Source organism: Stegostoma tigrinum, chromosome 15, assembly GCF_030684315.1.
Source record: "Stegostoma tigrinum isolate sSteTig4 chromosome 15, sSteTig4.hap1, whole genome shotgun sequence".
Classification (NCBI taxonomy): Eukaryota; Metazoa; Chordata; class Chondrichthyes; order Orectolobiformes; family Stegostomatidae; genus Stegostoma; species Stegostoma tigrinum.
The window spans coordinates 59,390,475-59,407,432 of record NC_081368.1 but is presented as its reverse complement, the minus strand read 5'-3'; the positions used below and the strand labels follow the sequence as shown (position 1 = coordinate 59,407,432).

At 45.8% G+C, this 16,958-nt stretch overlaps 1 protein-coding gene across 4 annotated transcripts in view; it reads left to right on the top strand.

The window, feature by feature from the left end:
* The first annotated feature begins 1,323 nt into the window (after positions 1-1,323).
* The window catches only part of pcdh19 (protocadherin 19), a 115,298-nt gene continuing 99,663 nt past the window's right edge, over positions 1,324-16,958 (top strand). For 2 of the 4 annotated variants that reach the window (XM_048544723.2, XM_048544719.2), the window contains exon 1: positions 1,842-4,664. In XM_048544723.2, the coding sequence (XP_048400680.2) occupies positions 2,196-4,664 (2,469 nt within the window). In that variant the 5' untranslated portion in view covers positions 1,842-2,195. Of the gene's footprint in view, positions 1,809-1,841; positions 4,665-16,958 lie in introns of those variants that run through there. The other 2 variants (XM_048544720.2, XM_048544721.2) reach the window with 2 other exon arrangements.

Below are 16,958 nucleotides of genomic sequence, written 5' to 3'. Positions count from 1 at the left end.
ACATAGCGCTCTGCAGTCTGATAGTCTGGGGCGAGTGTCTCAGTTTACACCAGTGCGTTTGGCTTGTTTGCCCAACTAGACCGGATTTTTGCATTGCATTCGGGGCCTCTTTATTGAAATCCCTCGAAAATTTACTAGCAGTCATCTTCTCTAACTGTGTGTGTATGTGTTGAGGAGTGCTGCGCTTGAAATGATGTAGGTTTCTTTTCCCAATAAGGTTGGCGAATGATCAAAGGTGTTTGAGGTGCTGGCATGCAGCAAGGATTTTGCCCTTTTAATAAAATGCTCTACGCTTCGATCCACCCAATGGTTTTGCAGTCACAGAAGTAATGCAATCGGGGCCTTGGATCTGAATCTGCTATTATTTAGCTGAGAAAGACATTGTTACATAGACATCCTATTTAGTTTCCCCCGGGGTAACATGATTCGGCTGACGCGTTGTCTGTCGTTGAATGATTTAATGTGAGGACCCATTACAGCGTTGATCATTTTACCTGATTCGCTCCCTCCATTTCAATTCACCTGGGGGACTTATAATGGCACGGAATCCCATTCAGACTGTATTCTGGTACTCAATCAAACGGTACAGGCGCCACTTCAGCTGTATTGATCACCCAGTTCCGACAGAGTCGACCACAAAATACCATCAAAGAACTCCAACTATCGTGTTATCAATTTAAAGAAACCCGTTGAGCTTCGTGCAAAACAGCGAAGCCTTGCCGGTGCTTTTCGGTTGTACCCAGGGTACAAAGTCAACCATTGGCCACGACTTCAATGAAATGGAATTGTGCCATTTCTGTCGGCGCATCGGAAATGCGGCTCTTTCGGTGACTTTAAAACAAAACACTATCTAAAAAAAGCGGCAAACTGATCACTTCCACTTACATTCGAAAGGAGTAAGTCAATGTCGAAATAAAATTTGCCTCCCCATCTCCTCCCACCCCTCAAAAAGTAGCCTTTGTTCATGCTACAGAAAATGTGTTTTCGTTTAATGTGCTTAAGTTAGGAAGAGATCTACCTTAAGTCTCTCTGATGTTCAAAGAAAATGTTTTTTTGCAGCACAGGAGATGACTATACGACGCAAGTAGACACCGCCTCTACTTTGCTGTAATTACGGTATTTAAACACAATAACAATTATGCTGGTGCACATAGATTGATTCTACAAATTATATCCGCGTTGATCTTCTACTTCCCAGACTTCTAATAAACGAAGTCTCTTTCGAACAGGCATCGCATTTGCTTTCCACCAAAGTGCAAAACATAAAAAAAATCGTTTCGAAACCGCCATTCGGAAAACGAACGAAACAATTTGTGTTCAATTTGCAAGCTGTGTACAACTTGATTTATTTTACACACACACACACACACACAAGACTCCCACATACTCCAACTCCCACACCGGCATTTCGCACAAGCTCCACCTCCCATGTGAGGATCTGAGGAGCGGTGGCTCATCTCCCTGAGCTCCTGGAAGTGTTCAAAAGAACTTGTCAATTTGCTGCTGTCGATCAACGCCGGCGCTTGCCTACGATTGGCTGCAGTTCAGAGCCCCGGTCCCGGGACTCAGCCGCGCCAAGCCAAGCCGGGTCGCCGCGGCTCACTCGCTACTTTGCAATGGCAGCGGCGCAGACAACGGAGCTGCGGCAGCGAGCCGCCACCTCTTGCTCCACACCGCTCCAGATGCGCTAACGTGCCTCCTGTCCACAGCGAACTCCAGTCGGAAAGGCGGGGGGTGGCGGGGCGAAAGAGCACAAGCTGGGATCGCCGTCTGAATTAACCCTCCTGCTGCTACGCCTTGAGGAAGAGGTGGGGTGGGGGCGAGCTTGTGTGTGCTGAGGGGGTGGGGGGGATGTGACGGTGAAGAGTTCGACATGAAGTGAGTGTTTTTGCAGGAAGGGACAAGCAGAGGATTTCTCAGGGTGCACTGCAACGGCTGCAACTCGAAATCCGTTTCGTTTGCAAAGGGGAGGGATATTTTCAAGGTGAACTCATAAGTGTTTGCGTCTCTTATTTATTGTTTTGTCCCTCCCTCCTTTTTTTTGCATCTCCATTCGATTTTGGCGAGAGAACTAAGTGTGAGGACCCAGAGAGAGAGAGAGAGAGCCCGCGCATGATGACTAGGAGCTGTGGGCTGTGAATCCAGGGGATATTATCTCTCTCTCATATATATATCAACAGGTTCCTGGAGCGGGGATGGGTCGCTTGCTTGCGCCGCTGCTCACCCTGCTCCTGTGGGCTCGGACAGCCGGCGCCGTGGTCAATCTGAAATACTCGATCGTGGAGGAGGAAAGAGCCGGTACGGTGATCGGCAACATCGCCAAGGACGCCGGCTTCTCCACCTGGGAGCAGACGGTGCCGCTGTTCCGCGTCCTCTCCAACTCGGCGCCTCACCTGGTGGAGATCAACCCGCTGACCGGCTTGCTGGTGACCAAGCAGAAGATCGACCGCGACCTGCTGTGCCGACAGAGCGCCAAGTGCCTGATCTCGCTGGAGGAGATGGTGAACTCCATGGAGATCTACGTGATCAAGGTGGAGATCGTGGACCTGAACGACAACTCGCCGAGCTTCCCCACCGAGAGGATCGACCTGGAGATCTCGGAGACGGCGAGCCCGGGCACCCGGATCCCGCTGGAGAGCGCTTACGACCCGGACGCCGGCCAGTACGGGGTGCAGACCTACCGGCTGAGCCCGAGCGAGCTCTTCGGCTTGGAGATCAAGAGCCGGGGAGACGGCTCCCGCTTCGCCGAGCTGGTGGTGGAGAAGCCGCTCGACCGGGAGAAGCAGTCCCGGTACAGCTACCAGCTGAGCGCGGTGGACGGCGGAGACCCCCCGCGGGTGGGGACCACCCAGCTCAACATCCGAGTGATCGACTCGAACGATAACTACCCCCGGTTCGAGAGAGCCTCGTACACGGTCAGCGTCCTGGAGAACGCGCCGATGGGCTCTCTGGTCACCGAGCTGAAGGCTTCGGACCCAGACGAGGGCAGCAACGGGCAGGTCGTCTACTCGTTCAACAGCTACGTGCCCGAGAGGACCCGCCAGCTGTTTGGGCTGGACCCCCGCACCGGGGCGCTCACCGTCCGCGGCCAAATCGACTACGAGGAGGGCACCGTCTACGAGATCGACGTCCAGGCGAAAGACCTGGGACCGAACTCCATCCCGGCTCACTGCAAGGTCACCGTGCATGTGGTGGACGTGAACGACAACGTGCCGGTCATCAGCCTCTTCTCGGTCAACAGCGGCACGGTGGAGGTCAGCGAGGCCGCCCCGCCCGGCTACGTGATCGGCCTGGTGCGGGTGTCGGACCGGGACTCCGGGCCGAACGGCCGGGTCCGCTGCCAGCTCCTGGGCGAGCCGCCGTTCCGCCTGCAGGAGTACGAGAGCTTCTACACGGTGCTGGTGGACGGCCGCCTGGACCGGGAGCGGCGCGACCTCTACAACCTGACGGTGCTGGCCAAGGACGGCGGCTCGCCGTCGCTGCAGTCGTCCCGTTCGTTCGGGGTGAGGGTGAGCGACGAGAACGACAACCCGCCGGTGTTCGGGCAGCCCGCCTACCAGGTCATGGTGCAGGAGAACAACACGCCCGGCTCGCACCTGCTCTCGGTGTCCGCCCGCGACCTCGACCTGGGCTCGAACGGGACCGTCTCCTACCAGATCGCCCCGTCCCAGGTCAAGGACATGCCGGTGTTCACCTACGTCTCCATCAACCCCACCTCGGGCGACGTCTACGCCCTCCGCTCCTTCAACCACGAGCAGACCCGCTCGTTCGAGTTCCAGGTGCTGGCGAGGGACGGCGGCACCCCGCCGCTGCAGAGCAACGCCACGGTGCGGGTGCTGGTGCTCGACGCCAACGACAACGTGCCGCTCATCTCGGCGCCGCCGCTCGTCAACGGCACCGCCGAGCTCTACATCCCCCGCGGCGTGCCCGCCGGCTACCTGGTCACCGTGCTCCGCGCCGACGACTACGACGACGGCGACAACGGGCGCCTGAGCTACGAGATCGCTGACGGCGGGCGCGGGTACTTCCGCATGGAGGCGGCGAGCGGCGAGCTCCGCACCAGCCGGCGCTTCGCCGACGCCGGCTCGGACGCCGCCTTCGACCTGGTCGTGGTGGCCCAGGACCACGGGAAGCCCGCGCTCTCCTCCACCGCCCTGATCGTGGTGTACCTGTCGCCGGCGCTGGACGCCCGGGAGTCTGGCGGCTCTCTCAACCTCTCGCTGATCTTCATCATCGCCCTGGGCTCCATCGCCGCCATCCTCTTCGTCACCATGATCTTCGTGGCGGTCAAGTGCAAGCGGGACAACAAGGAGATCAGGACCTACAACTGCAGGGTGGCCGAATACTCCTACGGGCAGCAGAAGAAGCCCAAGAAGAAAGGCAAGATCAGCAAGAACGACATCCGCTTGGTGCCCAGGGACATGGAGGAGACCGACAAGATGAACGTGGTCAGCTGCTCCTCCCTCACCTCCTCCCTCAACTACTTCGACTACCACCAGCAGACTTTGCCCTTGGGGTGCCGGAGGTCCGAGGCGACCTTCCTCAACGTGGAGAGCCAGAACTCGAGGAACGCCGCGGGCAACCACGTGTACCACACTTTCACCAGCACCCAGAGCTCCCAGCAACAGCCAGACCTCATCATCAACGGCATGCCGCTTCCCGAGGTGAGTGCTGGTGGAGGCTAGCAGGCCAATTCCACTCTGTGGCGAGGTCAGACGGACCCACACCGTCTTCTGCCTGTCATAATGCTCGTGCCAGAGACACTTTAGCAGGTCTTGCAGCGTCTGTGGAGAGAGGAACAAACTTCAGGTTTCAAGTCCCATGTGACTCTCAGGTCCACATGGCATTGACCTGAAACTTCAACTCTTTTGGTTTTCTCTCTCCACAAGAGCTACCAGACTTGCCTTCTCCAGCACTTAACTGATTTCATTTTCAGATTTCCAACATCCGCAGAACTTTTGTTTTCTTATCTGTGATCGCCTGATACTGAAAGAGAGCCTAGGGGGTGGTGAGAAATGTAGATTCATGAACAAAAAAGTTACTGACAGCCTACAGTTGATGAGAAATTCAGTTTCTCAAAAAAAAAGTATAAGGCGAGCTACTTTCCAACAATCCAGCACATTTACGAAGTTATTTATGGTGTGATCAACTGGCGAATGAGTGCTGCTGAATCTTATTCAGCAAACCTACTGAATTCTGTGATCTGGAATGCACAGTTTGAAAGGCAGCAGGATGCAGGATGTGAAGTAACATTCAAATCGAAAGGGGAAATGGCAGAGCAATGGGAAACAAATTGTTTTAATTGGATTGCTCGAAAAAGGGCCAGTACAGGCATGATGGACTGAATGGCCTTCCATGTTGCATCCTTTCTAGGTTTTTAGATAAGTACATTGCTCATACTTTTACATCTCATTTCAAGTAATTTCACTGCAGTTCTGACTCAAAAAGCTTTTCAGCAGAGGATAATCAACAATATTGTAATACAATAGCTTCCAACCACCTATTCATTTTTGTTATGGGCTTGAAAGTGATTTTACGTGCTCCATTTAATATTTCAAGAAGTCAATGAAACAATGGGCATGATGAGTTGACTTTAATTATCGCTGAAAAAAGATACATATTGCCAAATTTAGGAGGAACCACCGATGCTACAGAATCTGAGATAACAAGTTGTAGAGCTGGAGGAACACAGCAGGCCAGGCAGCATCAGAGGAGCAGGAAAGTTGATGTTTCGGATCTGGACTCTTCTTCAGATTTCTTCAAGACGTCAGCTTTCCTGGTCCTCTGATGCTGCTTGGCCTGTTGTGTTTATCCAGCTCTACACCTTGTTATCTCATATTGTGAAAGTGTTTTTTTCTTAGCAGTATTCAAGTTTTGTATTACCAGACAACACAACACCCCATTTCTATGTGGAATTACACTTCCTGTCAAAATGTAGTGGTTATGGGCTTGAGGGAGGGTACATGGGTTTGAAAACTTGGGGCACTTTGGGTGTTTCAAGCCACTGACTTAAATTTAGTGGTGTTCTACATTGTTGTTAGCTGTTCATTTTGAGTTGTGGATGGTGGTAAATTAGAGGTTGGTACTTAAGAAGTATTCAATCATGAACCATAAATATTTCAAGGAATATACTGAATGAGTTAAATGTGACAAGAAAGGCAATTTATTAACTAAGCACAAATTTATAGACCTGAAAAAACATGGACAATGTGACAGCTGTAGGTTTGAAATGAGTTCAGGAGAAGGTAAGCATCTTGTTACTACAATAGAGAGCATTGAAAGTTACTGAAAACAAGGACAGATTGATTTTTCTTATCTCCATTCTAAAACAAGAAACAGAAAACAAGAGTTGAGCTTCTTGAGTCATTATGACCTTTCATAAAGTTAAAATGAAGAAAGAGGGAAAATCCAGGAACATGAAAGTGGAAATTAAAAAAAATTCAGCTAAGTAGATTTGGAGACATAAACATTTACTCACCAGAACGTAAAGAGGAATATTAGTAACGAGACATTTTCAATATATTGGCAAACTACATCAGATTTTGTTTTAGAAAAGAAAGCAATTATTTTTCCCCTGAGTTAGCAACGGTCCTTTACTGGCAGTACAGCATTTAACTTAGTTGAAATTTTTAACTTTGTATTTTTCCTGACCTTATTAAGTAGCTTCAACTCCTTTTGAAATAGTAGACAATTGTGTATTCTAATACAAATAATGAGAACAGCATCCAAAAATGAGTGTGTGTTTGACCTTGTCCCTTAAATCATCAAACTGGTGCATACTGACAGTCAATATGCTTTCTCTTCATTTCTATGCTGCATAACTTGCTGTAAGCATAATCACAATTGGCCAAAATGCAAGGTTCTAAAGCTAAATTGCCTGAGGAAGATTTTGCTCTAGTGGGAAACTGATAGTGATGTTTAGAAGGTAGTGGGTAATTTGCCCTCCCAAAACATGTTCCAAATTGGGCCTCAATTCTCACTTGGTCTAATTGTTCTCTTTTACCTTGGACACAAAGACAGATCGAATCAGTCATACGTGTCAGTTAAATAATTGATGGAAAAGTTGTGCTGTTCAGTGGGCAGAAAAAAAATTTGCTGAATGAAATGAATATGATCTGTGCAAAAGCTAGTTTTAACTCATTGTAGTATCAACTGCCTAATTTTTTAGAAGTGAATTAAAATCAAATTTTGGTGGTAAATATTAGAAAGAAGAATGAAGTATTACTCATAGATCAATGTAATATGCTTAATTAATATACTGTAATGAATGGAATGATGTTTGAAGCTACAGCCATTCTCAGAAGGTTATGCTGCACAGTGAGGATCTTACATTCAGCAAGAGGAATACTGCAATTTGCATTTCTGACACAAAGCTAATTCTTGTAAGGTAGTATCACTACACATCAATAGTCATGATTGGCTTGAATGTTCCCACACAAAACCTTAAGCATTCTCCCTCCACCAAGTCTCCCACCCCCACCTCCACTAAAAAGAATCTTTGAATTTCCATCAGAGAGACTGTGCTTGCACTTGACATCAATGTAACACCAGGGTACATAGGACCGTAGCAGTAGAGTCAACAGGACTCAACTTTGCTTCGCCCCAGCAGCTGCTTTGCCGTGAGCTTTTAGCTCATTTTCTCTTGACCTGCCACAATCACAGTAACCAAAAAGAAGGCAGCATTGATTTTATAACATGTGACATTGTGCGACCCCCACGGCTTGGGCCACATACTTTTCACAAGCTCTGCACTTGATAAGGAACAATAACAGCTTTTAGTTTACCATGTTGCCCTCTAAACAAGAATTTCCAGAAGTACGCAAGATTTGAAGTTTAATGGTTTGCAGTTTTATTTTTCACTGCAAGCAGCGTGTCGCATTTGTTTGGGCCATCTAAATTTGAAAGTTAGATTTCTCCACCTGCAGCAAGGGTCACAACATATCATCTCCTTAATGTCCAACCATTGACGCGAAAAGAATATGCTGCATTTTCTGTTAGGCAGTTGTTAGTTGTTGTAGAGCAGTATATTATGTTGCATGGCATCATAGTAATACAAGTAAAACATTCATGTTGACTAAAGTTTTCAAAATTGAGTTGGTAGTGTGGTGAAGGACTGTCAGATCACAAGCAGGTGTGAATCAATTTGATCGGCTACCTTTTCTGACCTGTTTAAATGTGGCCACACTGCTGTAGCAGGCTCTAAGCAAAGATCAGGAAGCACTTATGGGAAGTGAAGGAAAATTAAATGGCAGGTGAGGGGGTGAAATCCCCACTGAGTTTCCTTTATGAACGTAGGCAGTCAGCCATGAGAATTGTTGCCTGGGAACTGAGGACAAGTGCCATTTTCTGTCACTTACTAGAAAAAGTATTATGTGCGATCAGAAGGAGCAAAGTGATGAAAGTGAGTTGAATGAGGATGGCACCTGCCCTTTTTGAAGGCTGCAAACATTCAAATAAAGTTGTAGTTTCAATAATTTAAGGCTTAAACATTCTTAGTACCTGATAAAGACCAAATCAAAGATGTTATGATGGTTCTGACATTAATGATTTAAACACAACATTGCATTCTGAATAGAATTAATGAAGAGATTACCAGGCCGTTATAAAATCATTGTATGTACAAACTTGCTGAGTGGAAACTTGCTGCCGTACATTCTATTTTGCAAAGTTGGCCACATTTCAAAGGTTTAAAGCAAAAGTCTGCTGATGCTGGAAATCTGAAATGAAAACAAAAAGTGTTGGAAATACTCACCAGGTCTGGCACCACTTGGGAGAGAAAAACATATAATCATGCATGAATAAAAGCAGGAGTAGATCACTTGGCCCCTCAAACCTCTTCCATCATTCAGTAAAACCATGATTGATCTGATTACATTCCTGCCTGCCCCCAATAATCTTTCATCCACTTGCTTATCAAGTATCTGTGTAGCTCTGCGTGGTATTGTATTTAAAGGCGCTGTTTCCACTACCTCTGTCATCATCTCTGTCTTAAGCTAGTGACCCCTTACTTTTAAACAGTGGTCCTGTTTTCCAGATTCTCTCTTAAAAGGAAATACCTTTCCACATGCATCTTGTCAAGGCTCCTCAGAGTCTTTCTTGTTTACGTCAAGTCACCTCATTCCTAAACTCCAGTGGATACAAGTGTAAGCCTGCCCAGCCTTAGACAACTCTCTGACTATGTGGAGTTTACATATTCTCCCCCTGCCTGCAAGGGTTTCCTCTGGGTTCTGCAGTTTCCTCCCACAGATGTGCAGGTTAGGTGGATCAACCATTGTAAATAGCCCATAGTTTCCAAGAATGTGCAGGCTAAGTGGATTAGTCATGGGAAATGATGATGATTAGGGGTGTAGGCCCCAAACATCAGCTTTTGTGCTCCTGAGATGCTGCTTGGCCTGCTGTGTTCATCCAGCTTCACACTTTGTTATCTTGTTGTCGTGGGAAATGTTGGGTTACAGGGATACAGTAGGAGGGGTGAGTCTGGAATGGATGTACCTCAGAGGGTTGGCATGGGTTTGATGGGCAGAATGGCCTGCTTGCCATATTGTAGGAATTCTCCTTAGCCTGGAACTCATTTACTCTATCTGCTTTTACTTCTTTTCCTTTCTCTGCTATTGTTTTAACATTTCCAGTTATTAGTCTCCTGGAATGGTGGTCTCCTCCTGGCTGCTTTGTCCAGATAAATGTTCCTTAATCAGCTTTCCCTGAGCCAAGGCGCCATTAACTGAACTCTGAAAGACTTTTGTCTTAGTTTTGCTTTGTTTTTATTATTATGTATGACTTCTGTCATTAATATAGGCACCATCGTAAGCAACCTCTCAAAACTTTTCAAAAGTAAACGTGACAATAAATTTCTATTTCATTCCCTTTACCCAAGACATTTTCATAAATTGTGAAAGATCGAGGCCCCAGTACTGATCCCAGTGACACACCATGTTGCATCTTGCCAACCATAGAATGACATATGCCTACTTTCTGTTTCCTGTTTGATAACTAATGCTCTGTCTATGTCAATATAGCACTCCCTACACCATGACCTTTTATTTTTCACAGTAACCTTTGATATGGCCCTGTATCAATTACCTTCTGGAAATCTACAGTATTCAGTGGTTTTCATTATTCATAGCAAATATTACATTTTAAAAGAACGTTTGTAGATGTGGTGCCAATCAGTTGGGCTCCTTTCTCCTTTAGTGTTATTGGAGCTGCAGTCGTCCAAGCAAGTGGGAAATATTCCATCAGGCTCATGAGTTATGCATTATTGATGGTTGGAGGCTTTGGGGAAACAGGAGGTTTGTTAGTTATTGCAGGATTCCTAGCCTCTGACTTGTTCTTGTAGCCACAGTAGTTATAGGACTAATCCATTTCATGTCAGACTGGATATCAGATTTTACTTATTCATTTTGATTTGTTCTATCAGCTCCTCTGTTTTGTTTCACATGCATTGCACATTCAGATGCAGAGTATTTTGATTTGACCTTTTGTTATTTTTGAAATTTCTTGCCTTATTTGCTAACTTACTCTTAACTTTGTAGTCTTCATCCGTTCCCGTCATGGCCTATTTATCATTTTACATATAAATGCTTTTCTACCTTAGTTTGTCTCTATTCTATGATTGTGGTTGTATTTGAGAATAATGTTTCAATGTCTGCAAAATGTTTTTGGATTTCCCAATTTCATGAAGTATATTTTTCAAATACAAGTCTTTTTTTAACTTTGATGGTATTAGTCACACAATAATGTTGAGCAAAGTTGTAGTTGTTATTGATAAATGCAAATGTATGCCATCACACAGGCAGGAGAATTAATAATAAACCAAATACCAACCCCCCCCCCCGCAAAAAACTGCATCAATTTAGACAGTACAAAGTCACTAGTTATAATTGCTTTTATATCTTTCTGACAACTGTGTTGTGTTAAAGTTTGACTTTTTACACATGCAATCGAGCACCACTACGGGCTCTTTTGCACACATTTCCACTGCCTGGTACAATCCTGTAAACTGAATCATTTAACAGAGTACCGCCCGACCTGCTGAGCTTTTCCAACAACTTTGTTCTTGTTCCTGATTTACAGCATCTGCAGTTCTTTCGGTTTTCATTTAATTTGGGCACTGTCTGCAGGCATGTCCCTCATTGCTATTCATTAAGTTAAGGTAAAGGCCACAGTGTTACAGGGATGGGTTGGAATCGTTGGATCTATTGTGTGAATTTCCCCTGTATGGGCAGATTCTGTAAAGATTGTAAAGGTTACAAAGAGATCCATGAAGTTCAGTTATGCATGGAATCACCTTGGAAAGAATGTGCATTCTTTACTTTTTCCCCATTGTCATCTAAACTACCGCCTTATGTGTTTGTGTGATACACATAAATGATTGGATCAGGCCTGACACTTTGCATAACAATGACATCTCATTTAATGTCATGCAGAGGGCAAGCTCTCATCAAAGCTGAGCCCCTTGACAAAAGCACTGAGTATGGATATCTTCTTACCATTAAAAAGGGATAAATGAAGACCAACACTCAGGGGTTTTACATTACAACGGTGCAGAAGTCTATTCTCTGATGCCAGTTACATTGCTACATTTAAACAGTATGGGACATGAAGCAAAATCAGTGAGAGGACTGAAACTGCTGTTGAATGAAAGTCTGTCTTTTCCACAGTATTAAATGATGAGATCGAGTTCCAGACGTTTGTAGTCTGAGCCCTTGTCTTGTTTCTCACATGTCTGTGGAGAGCAGTGTCTGATCCAACTACTAAAGGGAAGAGAGTCAAATGGTTTATGTTAGGTAGGAAATGAAGTAATTGAAAACTCAATTTAAGACATTCATGATAGCTAAAGGGGTTACATTATCAGTTGCTGCTGAATGCTGAGAAGATGGTCAGAACAGAATCGACAAATGCAATGCATATCAATGCGAAATTGGTTGGCTAAGAATATAGAGACTTAATTGTGCTGCCTGTTTTCTGTCTCTTATTATCACCAGTTCATATGACAAGTCTCCCATTGGCTGAACTTTAAAACTCGCTATCATCTTGAGCTTCACACCTACACTGGCCCAAAACCCCATCTCTTCCTCTGTTACATTGATGACTGTATTGGCGCCGCCTCAAACTCCCAAGAGGAGCTTGAACAGTTCATCCACTTCACCAACACCTTCCACCCCAACCTCAAGTTCACCTGGACCATCTCCAACACATCCCTTACCTTCCTGGACCTTTCTGTCTCCATCTCAGGCAACCACGAACAAACCGAAGTCCATTTCAAGCCCACCGACTCCCATAGCTACCTGGAATACACCTCCTCCCACCCACCTTGCTGCGAAAATTCCACCCCCTATTCCCAATTCCTTCGCCTCCGCTGCATCTGCTCCCAGGATGAGGCATTCCACTGCCCCACATCACAGATGTCCTTGTTCTTCAAGAGCCGCAACTTCCCCCCGTGTCTCCTGCATTTCCTGCACCTCGTTCCTCACACCCCACCCTCGCAATAACCGCCAAAAGAGAATCCCCCTAGTCCTCACATACCACCCTACCAACCTCCTGATACAACGCATCATCCTCCGACACTTCCGCCATCCAATCTGATCCCACCACTAAAGACATTTTTCCATCCCCACCCTTGTCTGCCTCCCGGAGAGACCCCTCTCTCCGTGACTCCCTTGTCTGCTCCACACTACCCTCCAACCCCACCACACCCAGCACTTGCCCCTGCAACCGCAGGAAGTGCTACACCTGCCCCCACACCTCCTCCCTCACCCCCATCCCAGGCCCCAAGATGACTTTCCACATCCTGCAGATGATCACTTTCACATCCGCCAATGTGGTATACTGCATCTTCTGTACCCGCTGTGGCTTCCTCTACGTTGGCGAAACCAAGCAGAAACTTGGGGACCGCTTTGCAGAACACCTATGCTCAGTTCGCAGTAAACAACTGCACCTCACAGTTGCGAACCATATCAACTCCCCCTCCCATTCCTTAGACGACATGTCCATCCTGGGCCTCCTGCAGTGCCATAATGATGCCACCCATAGGTTGTAGGAACAGCAACTCATATTCCGCTTGGGATCCCTGCAGCCCAATGGTATCAATGTGAATTTCACAAACTTCAAAATCTCCCCTCCCCGCACTGCATCCCAAACCAGCCCAGCTCGTCCCCGCCTCCCTAACCTGTTTTTCCTCTCATCTATCCCCTCCTCCCCCCTCAAGCTGCACCTCCATTTCCTACCTACTAACCTCATCCTGCCCCCTTGACCTGTCCGTGCTCCCCGGACTGACCTATCCCCTCCCTACCTCCCCACCCATACTCTCCTCTCCAACTATCTTCTCCTCAATCCATCTTCGGTCCGCCACCCCATCCCTATTTATTTCAGAATCTTCTCCCCATCCCCCTTTTCTGATGAAGAGTCTAGGCCCAAAACATCAGCTTTTGTGCTCCTAAGATGCTGCTTGGCCTGTTGTGTTCATCCAGCCCTACACTTTGTTATCTGCTTGAGCTTAATTGATTTAATTTCTGATGAAAGAAGTGCGTTTCACTTTGTGATACATTGCTATGCAAGAGTCTGTATGCTGAAAGGTGCTACGTTACACTGAATCATTGAGATTGCAGTACTGTGCTGGAAGATGGAGATTGTTGAGACTTGGGTGCCAGAGATGCCTCATAAAAGGGGTTCGAGAGAGGCAGCCCAAGGCAACTGGAGTAAGGGAAGGGTATAGGACAAGAGCTGGGAGATAAAGTTAAAGGGTCTACTGCATCATAAGGGCCAGTTACAGAACATTGTTGCTGGAAATCTGAGAGTAGCATTCTCCTCAGCAAACCAGCACCATACCAGCCAGCTCGGTGCTGAGTTTGAAAAATCATTGACATAGATCATCTGCCCTTTCTGTCAATGCATGGCCCAGTGGGAGGGGGAGAATCGGAAACCTCATTTGAGAAAGAATTTACTCCTGTTGCTCCATGTATAGATAGCCACCCAGATGTAGCAGATGTGTTCAGTAGATCGTTGTGCCAAATGCAATATATTACCAAGATACTGCCACAGTTAGTAACATCTCCTAACTTATGGAACGTTTTAACTGCATCAACTGCTGATCATTTAATTTGACCTTTTTGGACATCCTGAATACAACATGGGGGAGAAAACAGCAGATCTGTCAAAATAAGAACAGATCAGGGCATTCGTGTTCCTGCTGTGCTTAAATACAGAAGCAAAACATTGAAGTGGCAACAGATTTTTCAAACTTAAGCTGTCAATTGACTCATATACATTAAGCAATCTAGGAAGAGAATGTACTTTCCCCCAGTGATCTTTGGAAAAACAAAAAGGGGATTTGTCCTTAATGACTAATACTGTACACTCATTGAAAGCTCTGGGTTCAATAACAAGACAGAGGTGATGGTATGTCCTGCCAAAAGCTCTAGAAAGGCAGCTTTTTGTGGCCATACAGCTCAGCAGTTTCAGAAATTCCCATCGAAGGCAGCAATCAATAGAATGCATGCACAATTTAATGTTTCGAGCTGACCCATGTAATTTCACTCTGATGTAACTTACACATGAGCTGTGGCTTAATTCTATCACTCAGGAGGCCAGGTTTATATTGCGTGGGTGGAGCTGATTGTATCTTTTTTCCTATGCAAGTGATGTGCTGGTGTTTATGGGACAACACATTCCCACGTCTCCCTTTTGTGTTATTCAATATCAACCACTAGGCTGTGCGTGTGAGCTGCCTGGGGGATGACTTTTTCTTTCAGATTCTGCTCTGTCTCATTTGCACTCAGTATTTAAGAATGAGAAGGTGACAGGGCATTCAATTTATGGGACTTAGTCCAACTTCTGTCTTTCATTAGATGCTCTTATGCAAAGCCTACTTCCTTGACACATCTTTTAGTCATCTTCCTGAATATCTCTTCAAGTAGCTGGTGTCAAATTATGTCTGATATTCCTCTTGTGAATTGATTTTAGAATTTAGTTGTGTTAAGGGTACTGTCTGAATCTAGATTGGCACACAAGCCGCTGTTAGTGAGTAGTTTTTCTAATATCTTACTGTTAAGTGGCAGGTAAGAGTGGTTTCTTCAATTTTAATTCAAGTCTCCAAAGGCATGGCAGGTGGTGGAATGTGAATTCAGTGAAAATATGGAGCTAAGAGCCTGATGAGTGTGAAGAGGGAATTTGACCTCCTGAATGATCTGGCCTATTTGTGACTCCAGACCTGCAGCAATACGTTTGACTCTTAACCCCGCTCTGGACGATTAGGAATGAGCAATAAATGCTGCCTCGCAAGCAAAGCTCACATCTTGTGAATTATTTTTTTAAAAAGCTGCAGTATATATGATGATGTGGTCTTTGAACCGACCTATAATGCGGTGAACATGTATTCGTCCACTCAGATACCTGTTTTAAAGAAAAAACATATGGTTATGGAATCCTCTTTCGTAAATTGACTGTTGTGTTTCTTACTTTGCAACAGTGACTACACCTCAGAATGCATCTCTAGGCTGTGCAGCATTTTGTTTTGCTTTGAGGACATCAAGGCACAATAGAAATGCTGTGTTTCTTTTAAGTTAAATAACAGGAGGTCAAGTTGAGTGATAATGGGACCTGCAGGTGCTGGAGAATCCAAGATGACAGAGTGTGGAGCTGGATGAACACAGCAGGCCCAGCAGCATCTCAGGAGCACAAAAGCTGACGTTTCGGGCCTAGACTCTTGAGAGTTGGCACAGAGCTAACACTGCAACCATCCAAATGTGGGGCAACTTTGTGTCAGGCCACCAGCACATAGATGGCCCATCCAACTCGCATGGCGGGCAACAATAAAGGAGCAGATGCAAGGGCCTGGGTACTAATGAGAACCTGAGGCTAATTTATATCTGGCAGATTCTGCCAATCCCAAGAGGCCCACACGTTCTGAATCATTGCAAAATGCCTTTAGGAAGAGCAATTGAGTTCGTTCTGGAATTATATTGAATTCTTTGGAACTGTAGTTAAGTACATGAATGGTTAATGAATTGCCGTATTGTTGGTCACTAATTAAACAAAGTTTTTAAAAAGGCAAGAAGTAACGTGATTTCAGTAATTGATGTGAGATTGATATGTTGGCGGGGGGTGTGGAGGGACAGTTCAAAAGCCTTAATTTTACCGATTCCCTACATTGTAAAGTCGAGCATGAGCACTGCAAATTTGGTTATCTTTTGTCAAACTTCAGAACACAATAAGGTGTGAAATAATAGCCGGAAATAAAACAGAGACTTAAGATTCTGCTGTTATAAAAATATGCCTGAAACAACAGTGAATTTGCATTATGTTTGTTATACTAATGTGTTGGAGTGGCATTGATGACCAACACACATTCTAGCTTTTGCATATTAATGTTATCAGACGAGGAATTTCAGTGAATGGGTGAGGTTGAATTGCATTGTTTAACAATTGCCTGAAAATTACCCCTGGCAGCCTTCTTTTGAATGCATATGTGCAAAGGTCCTTTATCGGCTTGGTTGAAAACCCTGGCCTTTGTCCGTGTGCAGCAAAGCGAAGAGGTAGGAGAGGGTGATTCAGAAATAACTGCAAAGTCTGCAGAAAGCCATCAACTCCAGCATCTTTTGCAGCCTTGATCAGAAACTGTTGAGCATAATACTGAGATAGCAAGGTGCAGAGCTGGATGAACACAGCAGGCCAAGCAGCATCAGAGGAGAAGGAAAGCTGACATTTTGGGCCTAGACTCTTCTTCATAAATGGGGCTACTGATCCAGCCAGTGTTAAGTGCTTATTCAAAAAATTAAGTGCCAGTCACGAAGCTTATAGAACCGTAGAGGTTTACAGCCCAACTTGTCCATGCCACCCATTTTTCACAATAATTTTGAGCTTCATGGGAATATTAAGCTGAGACCAGGGACGTCAATGTGACAGCAAGACAGAGAATTAAAATGACAATTGACTGAAAGCTCAAGGTCACGTTAATGGAT